The sequence below is a fragment of the Tenrec ecaudatus genome, chromosome 12 (assembly GCF_050624435.1).
Source record: "Tenrec ecaudatus isolate mTenEca1 chromosome 12, mTenEca1.hap1, whole genome shotgun sequence".
NCBI classification, from domain to species: domain Eukaryota; kingdom Metazoa; phylum Chordata; class Mammalia; order Afrosoricida; family Tenrecidae; genus Tenrec; species Tenrec ecaudatus.
In genome coordinates, this window is record NC_134541.1 from 19,370,657 (window position 1) to 19,395,409 (window position 24,753).

General features: G+C 48.5%; 1 protein-coding gene across 1 annotated transcript in view; it reads left to right on the plus strand.

Moving 5' to 3' along the window:
• The window catches only part of PTPRT (protein tyrosine phosphatase receptor type T), an 890,723-nt gene that overhangs the window by 138,514 nt on the left and 727,456 nt on the right, over nt 1-24,753 (plus strand). The window contains exons 5-6 of the mRNA XM_075527730.1: nt 532-647; nt 20,596-20,770. Coding sequence (XP_075383845.1) covers nt 532-647; nt 20,596-20,770 — 291 coding nt within the window. The remainder of the gene's footprint in view (nt 1-531; nt 648-20,595; nt 20,771-24,753) is intronic.

The following is a 24,753-nucleotide window of genomic DNA, read 5'->3' on the forward strand; positions in this document are numbered from 1 at the left end:
CTTCCTGACCATCCTCATCACCTCCAAGCCCATGCCTGCAAGTCTCAACCCCAGACATGCCTGGCTTCAGCTTTCTCCTGTCACCAGGCAGCCTCGTCCAGTGCTGGTACCCCTCTCTCTCATGCCAGCTTTCTTCCTCTCCATTTTCCATCTCATGAGGCCTCCTCTCAGGCACTGCCAGCCCTGGGGTAATGGACACTTTGCACATCCTCTGGGCCTGTTTGGACGAATTAACCAGGCAGTATATAACATGGACTTGGATTGTGAAAGTTCAAAGTGGTGGCAGCCCGACTTCTGATCTGGGAAGTGGGAATACTACCTACCTCGTGAGGTTTGTGGAATTGGATAAAACGAGAGAGGAAAAACTCACATGAAAAGGTTCCTAAGAGAGCATGGCTCAATTCCAGATATCATTGAGCCCTTGGTCCTTGGCTCACCCAGGTCACTTCCTAGGCGGAGCTGCTATCCATGGTGGGAGGTGGGCCAAGCATCTGCGTCCTGTCCTCATGTGCTCTTTGGTTTCTCCCGTAGGAAAGGCGCCTCACTTTCTCCGGCTCCAAAATGTTGAGGTGAACGTGGGGCAGAATGCCACATTTCAGTGCATTGCTGGTGGAAAGTGGTCTCAGCATGACAAGCTTTGGCTCCAGGTAAGAATGGTGGCGAGCCCCTGCTTACACGTACCTGTCCCTTTGACGAGAAGAAAGCTCGTGTCTGATGAAGGGCTGGTGGGTAAGGGGAGGGGATATGCATTCAGTATTTCTGCTCTTTGGCTAAGCTCTGCGTTCATGGTCTTGTTCACTCTCATCTATAATTGTGTTAGCTACACAACCATGTGTCCTTCTGCCACACGGAGAAATGGAGGCCAGAAACATGAAAGTGCTAGAAAGAGCATTTGTGCCCATGAGCTGTCCAAACTTCCTACTACAGAACTTGGTCCTTTAAATCCAGCTTGCCTGGGTTTTGCCTAAGAGCTAAAGCCAATAGAATCGTTCCGGTGGCATCATGAACATTTGAATAGCAGCCTCTTGGATCTCCAGTGGTCTAAAGATATCCAGTCAGATGGGCAAGACACTTCTTCAGGATTGGGGTAAAATCAAGGTGACACCCTTTACTAGGAACCGAGATAACCAACCTCTTCTCTAGCTGGAAGAGTCTACCAGTGCAGTCCATAAGGAAAATGTTTTAAGCTTGGTTTTGTTTCCTCCTTACTTCTTCTTGTTGATCCAACTGCAAAAGGAAGATGAGAAATGAGCTCTTTAGCAGGGGCCAGGGCCTGCGGGCAGGACACCGAGTGGAATAGAAACTGTAGTAGCGGTAGACACACAGCCCTGTTATTGCTAACTTAGAAAGAGGATGTTCTAGGCAATGCCCAGGTTAGAGCTTAGGCGCTCAGTGTGTCCGTCAATAGTCACATGACAGACACTGATTACTTTTTTGTTTGTTTGTTTGTTTGTTTGTTTGTTTCTCTAAGAAGCAACCCCTGGTAGGGATGGAACTAGAGAACATTATCCTGAGTGAGATTAGTCAGTCACAAGTCAAGTATTGTATAAGACCACTGTTATAAAGGAAGGGAACAGGTTTTTAATGGCTACAACGAGGTAGGACAAGGGAGGAGAGAGGAAGCTACAGGCTAGAGGGTAGACAGGAGTTAACTCGGGGGACAGGGGAAGATGGTATTCTACAAGAGGGAGAAGAGAAATAATAGGGGGTGGAGGGCAGAGCAGGCTATTGGGAGTGTTGATAAATAGTTCAAATTGTTGAATACAAAATTGATGATCTGAAATCTAATTCCCCATCTAATGCACAAACAAAACTACTGTTGTTTCTGGTTATTGATATCTTGCTAATTTTTAGACAGCTTGATTGAGGTATCATTTACTTATAATACGTACCATCTACAATTCTGTAAGCGTGACATGTGCACACATGTGACATTGGTACCACAATCAAGGCGATTGCAGCTGCTGGTCTGTTTTCTGTCATGGTACATTTGTCTGTGTGTCCTCAGATTCAGTATGAAGAAAATCAGAATAACTGTATTCTTCTTTCATTCAACGCAATCGATCGGTCTACGTTGTGGTGTCTAGCCACAGCTTCTTTTCCTGGGTGAGATTACATGTTATGGGTATTAGCAGGGCCTTTCGGTTTACCTCTTGATGTGCATGTTTTCATGTGGGAGCTATTACCAAAAGCGTGTCTGTGAACATTCACATGTGGGTCTTTGGGTGGACATTTGTCTCTGTCGTCAGTAACTCTCTAGACGTGGAATGGCCGAATGAGATGACAGATGTACTCATATATGTAACTTAAGGAATATCTGCCAAACTGTTTTCTAAACGTTTACGTTTCTGACAGCTGTGTGTCAGAGTTGTAGCTGTCCCAGAGCCTCACCAACACTTGACTCGGTTAGTGTTTTTAGTCTTAGCCATCTGAATAGGTGTGTGGTTTGGAGTCCCTTGGTGGCACAAACAGTTAAGTGCTTGGCTGCGAACCAAAAGGTGGATGATTCAAATCCACCCAGAAGTGCTTTGGTACAAAAGTCTGCTAATACTTTCCCTGGAAGTCACCATCATTAAAAACTCTATGAAGCACGTTTCTACTTGGAGAAGCAAGGTGCTGTTGTGAGTCAGAACATGATGGCGACTATTTTTGTTTGTGGAAGGCTACATGGGGGTTTGGGTTTCTATTTTCCGGATGACTAATAATGTTGAATAGCTCTTGACATGCTCATTTGTCATCTTTAAATCCTCTTTTGGTGAAATGCCTATTCGAATGTTTTGTTCATTTATTATTGGAGTGTTTTCTTATTGTTGAGTTTTGAGAGTTCTTTATAAATTCTGTCTAGAAATCTTTTATCAGACATATGCTTTGCAAAGATTGCCCCTCCATCTGTGGTTTGTCATTTCAGTCTCTGAAGGGCAGCCTCTGGAAAGCAGAAGTTAAATTTCTGGAGAAGTCCAATATGTCCATTTCTTTTTCTTTCATGGATCTTGCTTTTGTCATCATTTTTAAGAAATCCTTGCTTAGCTCGGGCTCACACAGACTTTAGCTCATCTGCATCATCTCCTAGATATTTTCTAATGCTATAATATTCTTTGATTCCAGCTTTTGTATTTAAGCTCATGAACCAGTTTTGAATTAATTTTTTGATATGCAGTTAAGTAGGCATCGAAGTTCATATTGGCTTTGGCATGTGAGTATAACAGTTGTCCTAGCAGCATTTGTTGAAAAGAGCATTCTTCCTGCACCCCTGTCAAAAAATGGGAGTCCACCTTCATAGGTGGGTTTATGATTGGTCGGTCATTTATTCTGCCCCATGGATCTATTCGTTGCTATGAAGACTGTTCTCACGTTGCTTGCTGTAATTTTGTAGCAGGTTTAGAAATGGGGTGGTGCCACTTCAACACGAGTGTTATTTTTTCCAAGTGGTCTTTGGCCAATTCTAGGTCTTTCACAGTGTCATGTGAATTTCAGAGGGTTTGTACATTTCTATAAAAACAAAAACCCTGCTGGTACTTCATGGGACTTGATTGCACTTTGGAAAACCCTTCAAAAATTAGTTGAAAATGTAATTAAAATAGGTTTAGTATTAAGATAGCAGATGGACATTGGTCCCCCACTCAAGCACTCCCTCAATGCAAGAACACTTTGTTCTATTATACTGACATTGATGATGCTCACCCTCCCAACACGATTTCTGAAGACAAATGGGTGCATAAGCAAATGTGGTGAAGAAACTGATGTGGGAAACTATCAAAAGATATAGCACCTGGGGTCTTAAAGACTTGAAGGTAAACAAGTGGCCATCTAGCTGAGAAGCAACAAAGCCCACCAGTCTGTGTAATCATCAGGTGTGGAAGGGATCATGTATCAGCCGTCAAGGAACAAAATATCACATCATTGTGGATGTAGGGGGAGTGCAAATTGGGGACCCAAAGCCCATCTGTAGGCAACTGGACATCCCCTTACAGAAGGTTCCTGTGGGGGAGATGAGTCAGTCAGGGTGCAGTATAGCACCAATGAAACACACAACTTTCCTCTAGTTCCTAAATGTTTCCTCCCGCCTCCCACTATCATGATCCCAATACTATCTTACAAATCCAGCTAGACCAGAGTATGTACACTGGTACAGATAGGAGCTGGAAACACAGGGAATCCAGGACAGATGATCCCTTCAGGACCAGTGCTGAGAGTGGCGATACTGGGAGGGTGGAAGGAGGGTGGGGTAGAAAGGGGGAACTGATTACAAGGATCTGTGTATAACCTCCTCCCTGGGGGACGGACAACAGAAAAGTGAGTGAAGGGAGACGTCAGACAGTACAAGATGTGACAAAATAATAATTTATAAATTATCAAGTGTTCATGAGGGAGGGGGCAGCTGGGAGGGAGGGAAAAATGAGGAGCTGATGTCAGGGGCTTAAGTTGAGAGCAAATGTTTTGAGAATGATGAGGGCAATGGATGTACGAATGTGCTTTACACAATTGATGTATGTATGGATTGTGATAAGAGTTGTATGAGCCCCTAATAAAATGAGAAAACAACAATAACAAAAACCTAGCCACTGCAGTAGAGTGCCGTGGGAGCCATGGTTGGTGTCCAAGGAGGGTTAAGAAGGATGGAGGGTGGAGTCCTTTCTGCCCCTGACCTTATGGCAATCCGTCTTGAGGGCAAGAGGAAGTCTCCTATGGCCCTCATGCCATTCATTTCCTTGGAGCCAATTTCCTACAGTTGGAACCTCTCTGGCACATTTAGGGGCTAACAGTTCTTCCTGGCAGCTTTGCAGGGCAGTAGAACAAGAATAGCACCAATTCCTGCCCTCCTGCTTCCGGAGGTTGCATGAAGAGCTCAGGAGGCCATAGTGTCCACAGGTGATAGCCAACCATGCTTCTTGTTGTTAGCTGTGGGCAGGGCACTCTGACGCGTGGCAACGCCATGCGCACCAGAATGAAGTGTAATCTTACCCTGGACCTCCGTCACCATTGTCGGTCTGCCGTGTGATAGCAACTCTGTCTGCTGAGTGCCAGCCAAGCCGCAGGGCTCATCTGCCAGCACTGTGTCTGACCACCTCTTGCTGTGCCCCTAGAGTTCTCATCGGTCTGTTTTCTAGAGTAGATCACCAGGCCTTTCTTCTTGATCTTAGGCTAGATGCTCTGCTAAAACTTAACGATTATGGGCAGCCCTGCTGGCATGTGAAATACCGGTGACGTCGCTTCCAGCATCATAACGCCATGCAAGCCAGCACATGAGGACAACCTGATGCACGGGAGCTAGACTCAAGCACTGCTGGTTCTGTTCTGGCTCATAGCTGCCCCATGTACAGCAAAGCGCAACACTGCCTGGTTCTGCCCAGCTGGGGCTGTGTTTGAGGCTATAGTTCCCCTGTAAGCCCGTCTTATAGAGAGTCTTCCACTTTGAGCTGACCCTTGGCTTTACCTTTGTTTAGTTGACCCTCAACGTCACTTAGCATGATGCACCCTCCTGATGGCACCCAAAGAGGTGAGACAAAGTCTTGCCGCTCCCCCTTCTAAGGCGCATTCTGGCTGCCCTTCTTCCTAGACAGAGACTTATTTGTTCTTCTGACGTTGCACGGTCCATATTCTTTGCCAGCACAACACCTCAGCGCGTCTGTGGAGCTCCATATTCATCACGCAGCTTCCGCCTGCGCAGGAGGCGAGGGGGCACATAGCCTGCATCAGACGCACCGCTGTCCTTGGGTCAGGCTCACCTTCTTCCTCAAAGGGACAACTTTGTTTGCTTTCTAAATTGTAAAGGGGTCCTTTGAGACATAGTTGTCCAGTGCAATACATAGTTTGATTTCTTGATGGCTGCTTCCGTTGAGCATTGATTATGACTCCAAGAACAAGGAAATCCTCACGAAGGTCAATTATTTCTGAAGCATCATTTGCTCTTTTAATTACCAATGAGAACCAAAGTCCACCAGGGCCCCGAGGGTACATTTGTCATCTCAACGGAGCTGCCTCTTCTGGGTCAAGTAAATGAGGTGGAATCACAATTGTTTCAGGAACTTTATTTGGGTTCACCAGGCGCTACCATTCCGGTTTGCATGCCCTAACCCTTGGGTTGGCCAGGGGACGGACGCCGCAGCAGAATGTAATCGAGGTTTGGAAGGACATAGATGGGAACACACCGTGTGGCACTCTTTCCCATTGTGTCTCTCTCCTTTTAAGTGCAAACCAAATCTTAGTACGCAATGTGCTTTTCACGTGACTTACAATGGGACAGACAGCATGGCAAGATAACATAAATTAAAAAGCGAGGTGACACAAGTCAGCGGGAACAGAACACAGCGGTGCTGATCACAGTGCTAGAAACGGCATGTCTCCCTCCGCACCTGCCACTTACTGATGGGTCACAGGCAGAGCCATGGCGCGGCAGCCACCTGCGGAATCAAGGACATGTGCCCGGGCTGCAGCTCGCCATCCAGGAGATCGACACAGACCGATTGCTCAGGAAAATCCTTCGTGTTGTTGGCACAGAGGCCAGACAGGCCTGGCTCCCCGGAGGCCTCATAAAGCAAACGCCCTGTGATTTAATGAGCAGCCTTAGTCAGGGCACACTCGGGAGTTTTATAGGCCTGTTCCACATAATGATGCTCTGTGTAAACACAATCTGTGGAGGTGGGTGACTCAGGGTGGGGGAGTGGGCAATTCAACACGGGCCAGGTCCCGGCTCTCTGCTACTCTCGTCCCCATCCTGGTCTGCTTGAGACGTAGCTGATGGGCGAGCAGCTTCAATAACGATTTCTTCAAGAATATCTTTTCTTTAAAAAATCATTTTATTGGGGGCTTGCACAACTCTGATCACAATCCATACATCCATCCATTGCGTCAAGCACATTTGTACATTTGTTGCCATCATCATTCTCAAAACGTTTACTTTCTACTTGAGCCCTTGATATCAGCTTCTCATTTTCCCCCTCTCCCCCTACCATGAATCCTTGATAATTTATAAATTATTATTATTTTGCCATGTCTTACCCTGTCTCCCTTCACCCACTTTTCTGTTGTCTGTTCCCTAGAGAGCAGGATATATATATATATATATATGTATATATATATATATGTAGCTCCTTATAATTGGTTCCCCCTTTCCACCCCACCCTCCGTCCACCCTCCCAGTATCGTCACTCTCACTACTGGTCCTGAGGGGTTCATCTGTCCTGGATTCCCTGTGTTTCCAGTTCCTATCTGTACCAGTGTACAAAGGATACCTCCTTAAATACTGTTCTTCATCCATATTTTCTGGAACCATCGGGAAGTAGACAAGGAAGACTGGCATCTCTGGAAATTGCCAGTGGATGAATTCGATGCAGGCCTCGACGCAACACTGGCGTCTTTGTACTACGTGTGAGAGGCCTGCGGGGACTCCTGCCATCACAGGACATGACCGCAGCCTTGGGTGGTGGCAGGTCTGGCAGGAGACATGCCTTTGGAGTTGCATCGGTATTTGGAGGCACAGCCGATCGACTTGCCAGAGTTCTGTTCCCGACAACGGCCTGGGATGATTAACTTGAGACTTTCCAAAGTAAGGACAGCAAGTGCTTCTTCCAGCAGCATGACCCTCCCTAGGACACCGCCGGCAGGTGTAGCTTTCAGTAGTGCTGTTTCCTGCTGGATCTTCCGTGATAACAGGCTCTTTAGACAATCTTGTTTTGCTGGTGTAGGCTCTCATGCAATGACTGTGCGGATTCTTATTGGGCATCAGTGGACTGGGTCCACCTGGGGACGTGCACAGCTGGACCGGTTTACTCTTGCAGGGCAAAGGCTGATCTTTGTGAAGAGTTTTTGGTGGAATGGCCTTCTCAAATTTTGATACATATGGGACATACATAAGGGATCTAGTGGTCCATGGGTTACATCTCAGACTGCCAATGGAAAGGTTGGTAGTTCAACCCCACCAGCTCCTCTGTGGGAGGAAAAGAGAGGCAATCTGCTCCCTTAAAGATGTGCACTCTCGGAATCCCTAAGGAGTAGTGTCACTTTGTCCTATAGGACTGTGATGAATCAGAATCCACTTAGTGGCAGTGGGTTTTATGAGATACCGTGGCCCGAGAAATCCCAAGCTACCGTTTTTCAAGCAGGTGGACGGTGCAGGTTGTAAGCATTAACTTCAGGAAGCAAAGTGGTCAACTGTTTGTGGGGAGGGGGAGGGTTTAAAGAGTGGAAATAAGCTCTCCTATGGACTCACCCTGAGGTTGCCCAGTGCTTTACTGCCGCTATCTGGTTCTGCTCACCCTGGAAGGGGTGTAGAAGGATGTTTAAGGTGTCATCGGGTCTTTAGAGGATCCCTGATGATGTAGTAGATTGCACATTGGGCCACTAATTCCTAGGCCAGTAGTTCAAAACCACCAGTCACTCTGAGGGAGAAAGGGGAGACTTTCTACTCCTGTCAACAGTTACAGTTTGTCTCAGAAGCCCGTTCAGGCAGTTCTGCCCTGGCCTATGGAGTTATTACGCATCTCAACTCAATGGCAGTGAGCTAGCTTTCAGTTTTATCAGGTCTTCATCAAAGAGCATGACCCATGGAGAACCATTTTTGTACTCTTCAGCCACCCTGTCAGCCTGTCTTGCAGCTGACTTCTGGGTCTCCCTACAAAGGGTTTGTTCCACAAGGTTTGGTACAATAAGTCATAGTGGAAGACTCTCCAACATGCAACCACGTGTCCAGATGTTTGCCTGGACCTCAGTAGGGGCAAGGTGTGTGTCTAGACAAGTCACTCCGTTGGTCGTGGAGCAGATTCAAACTGGCAGCAAAAGGTTTCTTCCCTGTTTGCCCATCAGCTTGGCATCAGCTACACAGAGGCTGGCAAGACGAGAAGCACCGTCCAGCTTCATCACAGTGGACCATTTTAGGGATGCTGTTTCCTCGTGCCTGCAGTGCTGCCAGGCTCCTAGGCTTGTGGACCATTACTGCCTTTGAACCTGAAGCCCTTCCTACAATGGAATTACCCTTGGAAATGTAGGGGCCACCTCACAATAGTGACGAGGACAGGGAGCAGAACAGGTGAGACTTACTGAGTGGGTTCCTATAAGCATTTAATGTTTATAACCAGGCTTTTGGGCACGTGTTAATATGAGTAGACCTTGGAGATACTGCTGGTTCACTTCTAGACCAGGCTAATAAAAGGAGTGTCACAATAAAGCAAGTCAAACAATTTTATTTATTCTCAGTGACTAAAAAGTCATGCTTACACTAGATGGTAGCCTCTTACATGCACAGTGAATGCAAAGCAAACTCACTGCCATGGGATTGATGCCAACTCATAGCAACCTTATAGGACAGGGCAGAACTGCCCCCTGGGAGTTTCCTAGACTGTCACTCTTTATGAGAGTAGAAAGCCCTGTCTTTCTCCTGAGGAGTGGCTGGTGGTTTCAAACTGCTGACCTTTCAGTTAGGAGTCCCATGAATAACCAGTATATCCCCAGAGTTCTTCAAAGTAGCTCAGAATTACTTAAAGCTTGAGGTCATGTTAACAATGGGGGCCTTTCCCCACAGCTCATCCTCTTAGCTCTGGGCAGGCAGTCTCCTGTGGAACTGAGCCGCGACCCTTCTGACACTCTGCAGGAGCTTGGAACTCAGAAAACAAACCCCAAATAAGCAGCCAGCCCTGCATGCAGTGAGCCCGGGGAGAGTTTCAGCGCAGCTAATCAAACATGATTTATGTCTGCCTCGATTTCTTTTAACTTTTAATAAAGAAAAATCAAAAGCTATTCTTTAGAGACTGCCAAAAAGGTACAAATACAGTCTTAAGAGGATCCCTGGGCAAGCTTTTAGCATGTTTCCAGATGTCAGACCACAGAGGCAGCTGCATGGCTACCAGTGAAAAGGCATATTCATCAAGAGTGAATCGTAGGAACTTCACCTGCACATTTTCTGGTCAGGAGACTTCTGGAGCAATCAGAATCATTTCCAACTCTGATTCTACTTTCTTTCTCTCTCTCTTTAAAGCCAGAGGCTCAAGTCCCAGTGTAAGGATGGTCTCCTCCACCCTATATGAAGCCCGGTATCATATGTCTGTTGACAGACATATTAAAGACAGAACTGTCTCCACCACTGCCAATTAGAAATCAATTGCAGGCTGGCCTGCTCTCTCTAAAATAATGACAGCTATTTTCACAGACTGAGTCTTAGCTCTTTGTGGAGGGATTAACCTCCTGGCATGGGAGCATAGAGAAGGGAGACTTGCAAACCGGTGAGCCCATTACAGATGCCTTGATAGAAACGCAGGGGCATGGGAGCAGCCGGCACTCTGGTATCAAGCCCTCCCTGGTTTCCTTTCGGGTGGGTCTTGCCCGGGGGCATGGCGGGATGCAGGTGTGCTCGGGACGGAGATGTTCAAGGGAAGCTTCTCATATTCCCTTCTCTCTCGTGGATTGTTTGCCTTCAACCAAGGGGACTTATTTATTCTACATAAACAGAGCGAGCGGAGGGGCAGTGTGCGGGGCTGTTTGTTTGTAAAGAGAGAGACAAGCAGATGAAAGAGGAGCAAGAAGCAAAAGGACTTCAAAGGTTGGGAGCAGTTGCAGTGATGAGAGAGAACTGGATCTAAGGCCTGGTGGAGCCTGCTATCAAATGCTTCTCTGCACTGTGGCACCCGGGTTCCCCCATGCCTGAGTTGAGAACAGCTGGAGCCCTATGGGCACGAGGCTCGATGAGCAGGCAGGGCCTGTGGACCCAGACAGAAAGGTCCATTTCCTCCGAACAAAGTCCTTCAGCTCACAACTGGGGAAACCTGGACTTGCCTAGAGTGCGATGGTTAGATTTGGTACCACCCTCTTTGGGCCTGGACTGAGGTTCCATGGTACAGTCATTTCCAAATTGCCCGGCCTGAGGCAGTGGCCCTGGACTTAAGAGTGTTTTGCATACATGGATTTTCATGCATGATATGTGCTGACTTGTTCTCTGTCCGTGGTTTGGACTCAGGGCAGCTGTGTGTGTACAGAGTAGAACTTCTCCATATAAAAAAACATACCACCATGGAGTCAACTCCACAACATAGTGACCCTATAGGATAGGGCAGAACTGCCCCTGTGGGTTTCTGAAATGCTAAGTCTCTGTGGGAGTAGAAAGCCTTCTCTTTCTCCCTAGGAAGAGCTGGGGGGTTCAAACTGCTCACCTTGCAGCTAACAGCCCATGTAACCAATATGCCACGAAGGCTCCTGAGAACGCCTCCATAGGATTATCAGGGCTGGGGTCTTTTGGAAAGGATTCATGGTTGCATAGTGGGTTATGCATTGGGCTGCTAACCGGAAGGTCAGACGTTTGAATCTACCAGTCACTCTGTGGGAGAAATATGTAGCTTTCTATTCCTGTAACCAGAGTCTGAGAAACCCACAGGGGCAGTTGACTCTTAGGCAGGCCTACCTCCTGAAGCATCTCTAAGTAGATTCGAACCACCAACCTTTCAGCTAGTGGTTGAGCATATAACCATTTTACCACCCAATGGCTCTGCTGGTGTTCTTTAGTGCCATATCTTCAGTTAATAGCCTTGGTGACACTGTCCAGTAAGCATTGGTTGGCTGTTCCAACCCATGAGTCACTCCACAGAAGAAAGCTAGGCTATTTATGCCCATTACAATGTACAGCTTCTGAAATCCTCTATAGGATTGTAGTGTCATCTTTGATTAAGCACCTAGGCGACACACATGGTTCTTCCCTCAGCTGCTACTCAAGATTGGGAGTTCAAACCCACTCAGCAGTGCCAAGGAAGAAAGGCCAGCCAGTCATCTTCTGTAATGATTATAGCCCACAAAGGACCATGACACCGGGGGTCAACCCTGAGCCATAATTGACGTGACAGCCAAGGGAAAAAAATTACTCCTGGAACTTGGGGAGCCCTTGGAGTGCAATGGTTACTCGTTGGGCTGCTAACCTCAAGGTCAGCAGTTTGAAACCATCAGCTGCTATGTGGAGAAAGGCAGGGTTTTCTACTCCGCAGGGTTTTCTACTCCCACAATGAGTTATATATAGTCTTAGGAACACACGGGGGCAGTTCTACCCTGTCCTGTTGGGGTGCTTTGAGTCAGAATTGATTCCACATCAGTGAGGTTGTCTTTTGGTTTTAAGGTGCCATGAACCTTTAAGTCTCTGAGACCTGTCTCCTCTCCACCTTGCAGCATCACCTGGAAACCTATAAGGAAGGAAGTGCATCAGGCCCCAGCCCAGAGCGACAGAATAGCTGTTCAATAGGTGATTCCGATGCCCGGTCCCACAGTTACAGACAGATGGGTCTGGGGTATGAAACCTCAGCCCTACCTTTCAGATTGGCCACACTCGAATACTACATTCAGAGCAAGACTTGGAACTGGTTCATTCTGGTTCTAACTCTGCTGAACATTTGTATTTCCATCCCACACAGACTGAATCAGAATCTGCAGCGTAGCAAGACTGTCATAGGAGCCACCTGGAGAGGTTGTACGCCTAGATTCTCATTCTGTATCACACGATTCCAGCAAGGTTAGGAGCAGAATGAAGTGGTTTGGAATCTTGATTCGGAAGCCCTCTGGCTGCACAGGGGTTATAGTACTCCTGTGCTAGATCCAAAGTCAGGGGTTCAAACCCACCAGCTCTGTGGCAGAAAGATGGGAGCAGGTGTGTTTCTGGTAAAGATGTCTTACACTCTTGGAGGGCCAATGCAGAAGCTCCGCTCTTCCCCCTGGGCTGGCCACGAGTCAGGATGCACTCCACAGCAGTGGGTTTCTTTGAATAGTGCAGTCTCAGAGTCTGTCCTGGTGACACAAGGTTAAGTGTTCGGCTGCCGATAGGCTGACCATTTGAACTCAGCAAACTGCTCCACAAGAAAGCCCTGGCAGTCTTCTGTAAAGAATGCTCATTGCCTAGGAGCTGATTCTAATTATTGGAATCTAATAGCGACCCTACATCACAGAGTGGAACTGCCTCATAGGGTTTGGAAGGCTGCAGTCTTTCTAGAGGCAGAGCGCGGTAGATTTGAATCACCGACCTTTGGGTTAGCAGTGCATTAGACCTGAAATTCTGGGCACTCTGTTTGCTATGGATGACAATGACAACCCCAAATCCATTGGCAGAGTCCATTAAAGTTTCATTGACTTAACTACGGAGGTAGATAATCTTACCTGCAGGCAGAATGCCTTGGGAAGTGGATTACTTCTGCTCACAGTGTATAGAAGGCTACACTCCCTGCCCTCCTCCCACAGAGCTGTAGTGTGACCCATTGCTGCCCTGTACTGGGCGGTGGAAGGATGATGTGAGAAAGTCTTAGAGGCAGATCACCTGGGTTCACATCCTAACACCACCACTCAGCAAAGTCCTACCTGGCAGCGTGTGGACCAGCCCTGTCAGCATCCCCTGACAGGGGGGCGTGTTGGAAATCCACAACCTCAGCCCCCTACCATACTCCCCCCACCACCACACTCCCCCCCCCGAATCAGAATCCACCTTTGAATAAACCCTGCATGTGGATTCGTTTGAGAAATATAGGTGTCTTATTGACCACTCTTCTCTGCCTCAGTTTCCCCATGCCAATTCACCTGCCATTGAGTCCCTTCACAGAGATTCCGACTTGGATAGGGCCTGGAGCTTCACATCTCCGACGGCTTCCCAGGAGATCTGCAGGCAGGCCCGGGAGCCGCCCTTTGAGAACCATCTCTCAGAGGAGCCTCAGACCATTGCTTTATCCATGCCAGCTGACGTGTCCACCCGCCAAGTGGCCTATTCCGCCCCTGGGTGGCTTTGCCCCTTCTGCTGCTGTGTGGAAAACTTGGCTCAGACTGCACACTCCTCTGGGCAGACACTCTGCCTGCTACGCTCCACACACTCTCATTGATCCGTGTGGTGGAATAATGAGGACCTTGCCACTGTGATTAATACGAGAATAGAGAAGGCAGGGTGGGAGTGGGGAGCCTCCACCGACTGACCCCTATAAACCGTCTCCACAAACTGCATACGAGCCCTGGAGCCTCCTACCAATTCGCATGTTTCACAAGTTCCCAGGCGATGCTGCTCTCCGGGCTCAGGAAGGGACCTTGGACGAGAGGCATTCTATGGTTCTTAGAGGCTTCAAGGATTTCTCTCCGGGAGCCGGGAAGCACTGTGCGTCCCACAGACTGAGCACCCAGAAGCTGTTAGTGAATGTGGCTTTTACTTAATAAAAGCTCAGACCAATTTTGTTAAAGCTCAACCAAATATTTATCAAACTCAGTTATGGAGTCTTCGTGGGAGTTCTATCGACTTTCCAGGGGAAGCAATGGCTAATTTCAGGGAAGCTGGCGCTTTCTGCTGAGCCTGCTCTTCCACCCAGGCCATGCATGTCCCAGCCCCTTTCTTCCATCCTTTTCTTTTTGTCTGGCCTCAGAAACAGACGACCCACACATTTCAAAGCAAAGAATACTTTTTTTAAGTAGGTAGGGGGTTTACATTTCAGATCATCAATTTTATATTCGACCCTTTAACCTATTCATCAGCCACCTCCCAATAGTTTACCCTACTCCCCCCTCTTCTGGTGTCTTGTCTTGGGGGTTACTATCAGAGCCAGACCCTTGCTTCATCTTCTCTCCCATGCCCTCCCTGTCTGGGGAACCTCAAAAGTCTTCTCCCTTTGGTGTGAAAGTCTTCGTCTCTTTATCCCTTTTAACAGTGGTCCCATAGGACACTTGCCCATTTGTGACTGACTAATTTCACTCAGCATAATGAGATCCCTGGGGGGGGGTGCTGTTTGCCCATTGCACAGTGAACCGCAAGGTCAGACGTTTGAAGCCACTAGCCACTAGCCGCTCTGCGGGAGAAAGATGGGGCATTCTACTGGGAAACAGATGCCGTCTCGGGAACTCACAAGGGCCGTTCTACCCTGTCCTATAGGGTTGTTATGAGTCGGCCTAAACTTTCATGTCACTGAGTTTGGTTTGGGTTTAGGTTTTCCAGCTCCGTCCCTGAGACCTCCCAGTTTCATCCTGGCGAGTTAGCACTGCATAGCATGTCCTTCCAGTGTGTCTATCCTTTCTGTGACGGGGCCTTTAGGTTGTTTCCGTCTCCCTGCTGCTGTCAACAGTGCTGGCCGGAGCATGAGTGTGCATATTCTGTTCATGTTAGGTGTCTTACTTATTTGTATATATATATATATATATATATATATATATATATATATATATATATATATATATATATATATATATATATATATAGTCAGCGTATATAGTCAGCAGAGGCCTGCCGGAATTGTATGGAATTTCTGTTCCCACGGGTGTGAAAGGAGTCCTGGTGAGGTAGTGGTTACAGGCTGGGCTGCACACCGCAAGGTCAGCAGTTCAAGACCACCAGCCGCTCTGCGGGTGATAGACAGGACCTTCTACTCCCATAGACAGTTACAGGCTCAGAAACTCACAGGGGACGTTCTACCCTGTCCTGCAGGGTGGCTCTGAGTTTGGGGTTGGGTTCACAGCAGCATCACGAGGCCTCCAGTCTCTGCAGAGCTCCTCCAGAAGCCAAGGCAGATGTATAAGCGTCTTGAATAAGCAGTGCCCCGGATTTCAGGAGGCCTCAGGTGGGAGACACTCTGGAAGTAAGCAGCAGTGCTTCAGCAGAAGTCTCCCCTTCCGTATGGGAGACGCCTCCCAGTTCCTAACCTTTTTGCCTCATACACAACCACCACCCAACTCCAGTGTCCTCTCTGCTACTATCATGTGCAACTGGATTCAGAGGTACTTCCAGACTAAGACAGACTAGGAAGAGTGGCCTCTACTTCTGGAAAAACAGCCAGTGGAGAACCCCCTAGACATGAGTCTGGTTTGGAATTGATCATGGGGATGGCCCAGGCCCACAGTCTCTTCCATCACTGATCCCAGGGAATGACCCAGAGCCGGAGAGTGTTTTGTTCCTTTGAGCACATGGTTGCCTTGAGTCCACACCAACTCTGTGACAACCAACCACAAAGGAGGAAACAGATATGGTGAAATCCTGGGTTGAAAGACCGGGCTTTTTATGCCTGTCAAGAGTTATACTCTCAGAAACCATCAGGGGCAGGTCTACCCTGTCCTGTAGGGTCACTCTGAGTCAGCATTAACTCGATGGCAGTGAATTTGGATTTTTGGTGGGATTGAACGAATGTCATTGGCACCCTTGACAGATCCCCTGTACAAATTAGTATCCTAAACCCAAGCCCCAAGGGCACTGGTTGCTGAAGGCTCCTGTGTCCCCTCACTCTGGAACACTACCATCTGCCAGATAGGAATAGCTGTCCCCAAACTGTGACCATGAAGTTCCCCAAAGTCCAAAAGAGCAGTCCCTTGGTCAGTGGGAGCCCCCACCATGGGATCTGCTGTGGGACGGGGCAAACACTGGCCCCTGGTTTTGACTCCATGTCTGCCGAGCCTCTTTGCTTGCCTGGTCCTTCCACACCTTTCCCCTAAGAACTCACATGCCATCCATGTATCTGCATCTGCTTCAAAGGAGGCCACATTGAAGCACCATGTGTGTATTCAGTTGGTCCATAGAATCAGGGGCAGAAGAGAGCTCCACTTCAGAAAACCTTGTAACATTTCAAAGGAAGGGTATACTTCTGTAAAACAAAAACAAAACAAAAATACTTTTGGAGCTAGAAGAAAATTCCCAACAAGCCAGAGGTGGCATTTGAATTCGTCTGAAAAGAGCAGCATTCACGCACATTTCAAACAGGGTCGTGAGGCTTACCAAGGAGGGTTACGTAACCTACCTGGCTCAGGTCGTGCCGCAGACCTGTTGCTGGCAAGTCAAGTGGAGCCCCACTCACAGTGACCCCACAGGACAGACTGCCCCGGGGTTCCCCGACTGTCATCTGCATGGAAGCAGACAGCCACATTGTTCCCTGGGTAGCAGCTGGTTGGTCCAAACCTCCAATCTTTCTGTTCATCGGTGGGCACTTGACCATGGTGCTGCCTGGCCACATACTGACTGGTATGAAGTCAATTCTGAGGCAGAAGTGCCCCTATGGAACTGGGTAGAATGGCTTCTTTGGGGTTCCCAGACTACACAGCTTTATGGAAGCAGACAAGGACATCTGTATCCCATAGGAGGCACTGGTAGGTGATTAGAAAACTCTGTTCTTGGCCATTGAGTTATTTCAACTCTTAGCCAATTGATAGGACAGAGTAGAATGGCTCCTATGGGTTCCTGAGGCTGTAAACAAACAAACAAACAAAACTGTGAATTAGATGCGGGTTTACATATCAGAGCATCACTTTTTTGCCTCCAGCACTTTCAATAACGGATCAAACCTCCGAATGGCTTGCTCTGCCCTCAGTCTTCATCTTTCTTCCCCGCCTCTCTCTTGAAGTGCACTGTCGACCCCGTCACCAAAATTACCAGCTCAGTGGCCCCTGGAACTTAGGTTACGCTCCCAAACTTCCCTGATGTTTATGGAAATCACATGGGGATCTGTTGAAAGCACTGAGCGCGGAGCTCCATTTGTAACCAGTCTCTAGGGTCAGGAGCCCAGGGATCCGTAGTGTCATCAGATTCCCCAGGAGCTTCCAATGATCAGCCACCTTGGAGAACCTAGGCTCTCTAGAGCCTGTAGATCTTTACAGGGGCGGGAGGCCTTATCTTTGGCTCTTGGTGCAGCTAGTTGGTTCAAGCTTTGAACCTTGAGGTGATCAGCCCAGTGGGTAATCCTCTAGGCCACCATTGGCGGGTGATAGTTGATAACTTCACCAGAGAGACGCGTGAGTTGAGCCTCGGTTCATTTATTTAAACAGATACCCATCGCTTCCGACACAAGGGCTACCCATGCTCCCTCCTTGAGAGCCACCGATGACCTGAGGCTTCTCTCTGGGATGTTTCACGTAGAAGGACGTGTCCTTTTGCACTCCTGCACTCAGCTCAGTTCTCCCAGGGCTCATCCCTTTATGTAGCATGAATCGAGACTCCCTTTCTCTGGAGGGCTGATACCGCACCTCGTGTCCGCGCCACTGTTTACTGATCTACCCGCTTCATGAGGGACATGTGGACCGTCTCCATCTTTGGATCTTGTGGATAGTGCTGCCGTGAATGCTGATGTACACGTGTGTGCGTCCCTGCTTGCAGGTCTCCAGCAGTGGTAGTTCTCAGGCACCTTGGTGGTATCGTGTATTGGACTTTGGACCCACAAGGTCAGCAGTTCCAACCCAGCAGCAGCTCAATGGGAGAAGGGGAGTGTTTCCTCTCTCCCAAAGATTCCCACACTCAGAAATCCACAGGGGCACCTTCCCTGGGTCCTGGCGGGTCACTATGAGTCAACATGGCCTTGATGGCAGTCAGTAGTTGGGTTAGAGTGGTCGTTCTAGGCAGAGCTTCTCTGAACTAGTTTGTTCTGGTTTGAAGCCCCGCTGAGAATTTGCATTTCCACCCCACTTGCATTTCCACACAGGATCACGATCTACATTTTAACCAAAGTTAGAAGAATCAGTATCTGGGGATCGACCAAACGACACAGGGGATCTTGCGACAGTGTAGATTAGGACACAGCATGTAAAGGGTAGTGGAAATGCCAATGCTCCTCCAGGGCTAGAAGCAGAATGGATGGCTTTGAAGCCCTGGCTCCACAATGAGACTTTGGCGGAGCCACCATGCTGTTCACCCCTGGGTGGTTGTACCGTGTTCCATGCCTACAAACACCGTGACCCTTGCCTGCAAACAACCGAGGGGGCCCCGGCTTTTCCACATCCCAGCTAACATTTGTGGTGGTGGTTTTTAATCTTTTCTTGGAGGAGCTGTATCTTCAAGGAGATGGGTATTTCTAGCCAAGGGGAAAGGATGCTGCAAAGCCCCAGGTTGCCCTCCCAATGGGGCTAGGAGCGGCCCTGTGCTGGGCACAGCCTGCGAGGGGCTTCCCCTGGCTTTGGGAAGGGAGGCCGAGGGCTTGGGAGCTGTCTTGCCCATGTCCTCATAAGGAGCTGGGTGTGAATTTGGGAAATACTGTGGACTCTGCTTAGAAGATGAAGGAATATGGGAGGGGGAGGAGTTTAAGGGAGTGTGTGCACCCCCAAATGCTGGCTCAGCGTGGAGTTCAGGAAGGCTTCACCTTGTGACCAAAACAAAGTATTTTCTTTCTATTTTAGCCTTTGGTATCAATCAGCTCCTCTTTTCCCCACCCTCCCACCCTTATTGTCCCTCGATAAGTTATGAATTTTTATTTTCATATCTGACACTGACTGCTATCTCCTTTCACCCACATTTCTGTTGTCCGTTCCCCTGGGGGCCAGTGGGGAGTGGTTATACAATGATCATTGCAATTGGTTCCCTCTTTCTGCCCCCCACTTCCCCCTTTCCCCTAATCTCATGGTATCACTACTCCTATTATAGTTCCTGAGTGGTTTGACTGTCCTGGATTCTGGGAGTCAAGAGCTCTTATCTATACCAGTGTACATGCTCCTGTCTACCTGGATTTGTAAGGTAGGGTAGAAGTGGCATCATGATAATTGGTAGGGGAGGAAGCATTACAGAACTAGAGACATGTTGTGTGCTTCATCATGCTGTAGTGCACCCTGGTTAGCTTGTCCCTGCCTTATAAACCATCTGTGAGGGGATGCCCAATTGTCTACAGATGTGGGTCTCCGCATACCCTTTGTTTGCATCGATATGATTGCTTGTTTGGGGTCTCCTAATACCTAACACCTGATCCCGTCAACACCTCATGATCACACAGGCTGGTGTACTTCTTTCATTTGGGCCTGCTTGCTTCCCTACTAGATGGCTGATTGTTTAACTTCAAGCTTTTAAGACCCCAGACACTATATCTTCTAATAGCTAGGCACCATCAACTTTCTTCATCACATTTTCTTATGCACGCATTTTTTCTTCAGCAATCATGTCTGGAAGGTGAGCATCACAGAATGCCAGGCTTTTAGAACAAAGGGTTCTTGCATTGAGGGAGGACTTGAGTGGAGTCCCAATGCCTGTCTGCTACCTTGATACATAGCCTATAAACATATGTGCATAGACCTATATCCCTATTGTTATATATTAATATATTTACAAATGTGCATGCCTGTATTTAGACCTCTATACATGTCCTTTGCCCCGTCATTCTTTCCTCTCCTTTTACTTTCCTCCTGTCCCACTATCATGTCTGACTCCATTAGGCTCTCCGTAATTCTTCTCAGCTACACTGCACTTGATCAAGCCCCACCAGGTGTTCTACATCCGGCTCACCATCAATTTTACATCTCTTGCTATTCCCTTTTCTCTGGGTTTGTTGGCTCCCCTCTCCCTTTCTCCCATCTTCCTCTTTCATTCGCCCCCCCCCAAACCATCGGTTCCATTAAGTGCCCCCCACTTTCCCCTTCTTTTGTTAATGTCAGTCTATATAAGGTAGGTAAGATAAGCAAAGCCTGTTCTTGAATCAGCACATTAGCAAAAGCAGCTGTGGAAACCTCTTATCAGCATTTGTGGAAAGTCCTGGGCTCAGGCATTTTCAGTGACCATGAAGCCGATGCAGGACCTCCCGTATTTTGAACGATGGTACATAGGTTACTGTGAGTCGGGCTTCCCTCCATGGCACTCAGGGAACTAAGGGTGGCTGTGGCCTACTAGCAGGGGTCACCCAGGAGCTGGTGGTGATTTCTCCTCTCCTCTCTCTCCTGCAGCAGTGGAACGGCAGGGACACGGCTCTGATGGTCACCCGCGTGGTCAACCACAGGCGCTTCTCAGCTACGGTCAGCGTGGCGGACACTGCCCAGCGTAGCGTCAGCAAGTACCGCTGTGTGATCCGCTCTGATGGGGGTTCCGGTGTGTCCAACTATGCGGAGCTGATCGTGAAAGGTGAGTGTCCCCCAAGCCTGCGGCTGGTGTTGCTGGGCCAGCCCAGCCATGCATCCTGCCAGAGCCATCCGCTGGCAGAAGGCAGGCTCACGACTTATCTCTGAGACCATCTCCCACTCAGTAGGATGAGCCGCCTTCCAAAGAATAGAACAAAAGGCTACTGTACGATCTTGTCCTATTTTATTCTACAAAGTGGCTCCTATAGGAGCTATAGGTGAAAATTGTGTTGAACTTAACTCAAGCGCTCTAATTTGGGATGGATTTTCGATGTGAAGAGAAACCTTACAGCATTGTATGTTGTGTTGTTTAAGGAGCCCTGGTGGTGTAGTGGTTCTGAGCTGGGCTTTAGTCCATAAGGTTAGCAGTTCAAAACTGCCAGGTAACTGCGGGAGTCAAACAGGGCTTTCTATTCTGGTAAAGAGTTAACAGCATCAGAAACTCCCAGGAGCAGTTCTGCCCTGGCCCGGCCCGGCCCGCTCCGAGTCGGCATTGACTCCGTGGCAGTGAGTTTGGGTTTATTGCGGCTGCACTTGGAGCTCTGGAGGCATCGTGGTCAAGTGCTCTGCTGTGAACTGGAAGGCCGGTGGTCAGGGCTCCAGTGGCGATGCTTCTGTCAGGAGGGACAGCCTTGGAAAACCCACAGAGGCTAATTCGACTCTGTCCTGCAGGGTGGCCACGAGTGGGAATCCTTCATGGGCCGTGGGCTGGGTTTATTGCGGTGTTCAGAGACGCCTATAGTGAAGAGGGAGTTTTAATTGAAAACACATGGTCTAAGGAAGATTTGGGAAATAATCCCCACCCCACTGACCCTGATTCAGGTTTCCCACTTTCCGTGGCCTGTGTGCCTGGAGGGCTGGTTGGTGTGCTTTCCGTGGAAGTGGCTCCTTGTTGCAGCTAGGGGAGCGCTGGATTTGATTTTGAACTGTGGGTGATTTCAATGATCCCAAGTAGTGGTTATACACTCGTTTAGCCTGCGAGTTATTTTATTTCTTGTGAATTGCTCATTTGAAGTCCTTCTGGCACTCCAGGTGTTTGTGTCCCCCCACCCCACCCCTATCCCCAGCATTGTACAACAGTTAACCCTTGAATGGTGAGTCCTTCTTCAACCAGAGAACATTTGTATTCTTTGGAACCAGACTCTCTCCTCTCCTTCAGGGAAGTCCCCTGGGGGCTGAGTGAGTGAGTGAGCCAAGGGATGTGAGCATCTTGATGACTTCTTTGTGTTGCAATATTGCTTTTGTAAAAACATAAGAAAAAGACACACCTACAAACCCCAGCCAGCCAACCAACCAACCAACCAACCAACCAACCAACCAACCAACCAGAACAAAATCCCCTTGCCAATTTGCATTGATAATAGCAATGAATGGATGGCCCAGTTTCGCCAGTGCTGGGTTCAGCTATTTTCAGAGAGGATCAACTTATGAATGGAAGAATGAACCCATTCATAGTGTGCAGATGATGCCGCATGTCAAATGCTACCTGGTGTGCTTGGACATGAAAACAGCGCTGACCCCTGGAGAGGGTTTCCTTGGTGTGAGGGTCAGGATGGGTGTGAGGTCCTTGGCATCACTTTCCTAGTCCCAAGTAGCCTGACTTGCACCTGAGGTCCACTCCAGGATCCTCTCTCCTGGGTTATCCTGACTCAGATACTCACACAGCCGAGTATCCATCATCATACTGTAGCTCTCTGCTTCAATGTCATCTGGCCATCCTCTGTTGGGACTGCCCCGTCTCTCCAGCTGACCTTCACTTGCTAGCAAATTGCCATGCGCCCTCTTTTGCATACGAATTGCCACAAGTCAAAATCTGCTATCTCAGTTTACATGGTACATGTGTTTTGCTTCCATTGGGATGGTCGGTGTGCTTTCCATGGAAGCATAATGTAAGGCTGTGAGGGTGGGGACCTGGTCTTTTAGGTCGATGCCAAATGAGGAGAGCATCCTCCTGGACATGGAGAATGCCAAGCCGTGGAACTGCTGCTGCTGGTGGCTGCTTTTGCATCAGTTATTGCATAAAGTCTCCCCTCAAAATACTTGAATGACGAATGAGCGGGTGAAGCACAGGATTTTGCCAGAATGCATCCCCTCGCCGCATCACCTTCGCTCATAGCTGAGGACCAAAAAATTAGGCTGTTGTTGGGCGGGGGGCGGGGGGGGGGGTGGAGAGGGGAAAAAAAGAACTCCTCTTTAAAATCATTTATATTAAGTGCCATTAATACATGAAAGAAGCCATCAGTTTGATCACGTCAGGCTCATATGTTTGCTCGCTGGTTTCAGAAGATGGATGTGTGCGACAAAATGGCTTTTCAGGTACTCAATAGGTAATTTCCTGAGCTGTCCCTTCTGGGTCCCTCGCCATCTCTCTTTCCTGGTGGCCTCGGGTACTGGAATGGAAGTAGAGGCACTTGGTGCTTAGAATCTGTGCAGCGAGCCCTGTTCCTGCTCTTTCTACTTCCTCCACACACCCTCCCGCCCCTCCAGTTGTATCACTTCCTTCAGTCAGAACTGAAATTCAAAATTAGTTCCGAGTACTCCTCTTCCTGTCTCATTTTTAGCATGAACCTCCCATCATCTGGTCCCATGTTCTCCTTTGCTGAAGTTCATCCAGAGGATAACAGCTTTTTTTTAACATGCCTTTTGTCCCACCTAGAGCATCTTTCCTATTTGCATTCAGTTGGTAGTAACTAGAAGCCTGGGAGCCTTGGATATAGAGTCCCTTCACATATGTCATCTCATTTATTCCTAATTGCAGCTCTGCTCTTTGGTTTTATTTCCCTCATTTCATGGCTGGCAGAGCAGGCACAGTCAGGCTGAGAAACAAACATGGGCAGGGCTGAGGATGTGGCCTGGTTGGCCCCTGGCTTCACGATGTCATGAGTTGGGACCCAATGAGCCTGCCCAGCGGGTCAGGCTGCTGTGTTAGTAGCCTTCCAGTGTGCATTCCTTCCACCTCTCCGAAATGTACCTGGTGAATGGGATGTGTCCTCCCAACTCTTATTCCTCAAGAACTGGGGTTATCCAAGCCAAACAAGGAAATGAGGCGACCTACAGGAAGCCTGTCGCCTTGGAGTGGGTGGCCTGGAGCCCACTTGCAGGCAAACCAAAACACTTGGGAAAACTTTGTTCTGAAGAATGACTCACAGCTCTGGAGGCCTTCTTGCCTTGGGTGAGCCAGGAGCCTAAGTACTTTAATACTGAAATGTTTGTTCTTGGAAAAAAAAATATGAGGGGAAAATATTAATCTTTTTCTTTCTTCAGAGACGAGAGGATCTGAAGAAACAAACAAAGCAAGATTCTCCAGGGCAACAGGCTTGCCTGAGGTGGGGGGCTTAGGGCTGCGTTTCCTCTTCCTGAGCTCTGTCTGACATGCCACGCCACAGGCTGGTGTGGGCTGAGGAGCTGGAAGCCGCCAATGGGCCTTGAGGGCCTCATGGAATGGAAGGCCCATCCCTGGGCAATTTTCTCCAGGTGTTTTCTCACGTGGCTCTACTTCATTAACAGATAACTGTAGGTCTGGGACACCCCAGTCTAAATCCCGGCCCATCTACCCCATCCATGCAGCCCTGAGTGTGACCGGAAGCTCCACATGGCTTGTCTCCCTTCCCTGGAAAGGAAGATGGCAGGGCTGCCTACTGCAGAGGGCAATTCTGGGCATGTGGGAGGTTTTGCCTGACATGGGAGCTCTCCAAGGGTTTGTTCAAGAGGTGACCGATGTGGGTGGAGGCAGGACTTCTGACCATGATGCTGATGTAATTTAACTGTGTGTATATGGCCCTGGAGACATGATGTAAGACCTGCCCCTGGGGGTTTCTATGCCCTAACCATTGTTTTTTGTTGTTATTTTCAAACATTGTATTGTGAATTAAGTGGACATTTACATATCGGATCATCATTTCTTCATTCAGCTTGCATTCAACAGTTTCTCCAACCTCCCAAGGTCTCATCCTGGTCCACCCCTTCTCCTCCCACCTTCCCTCCCTT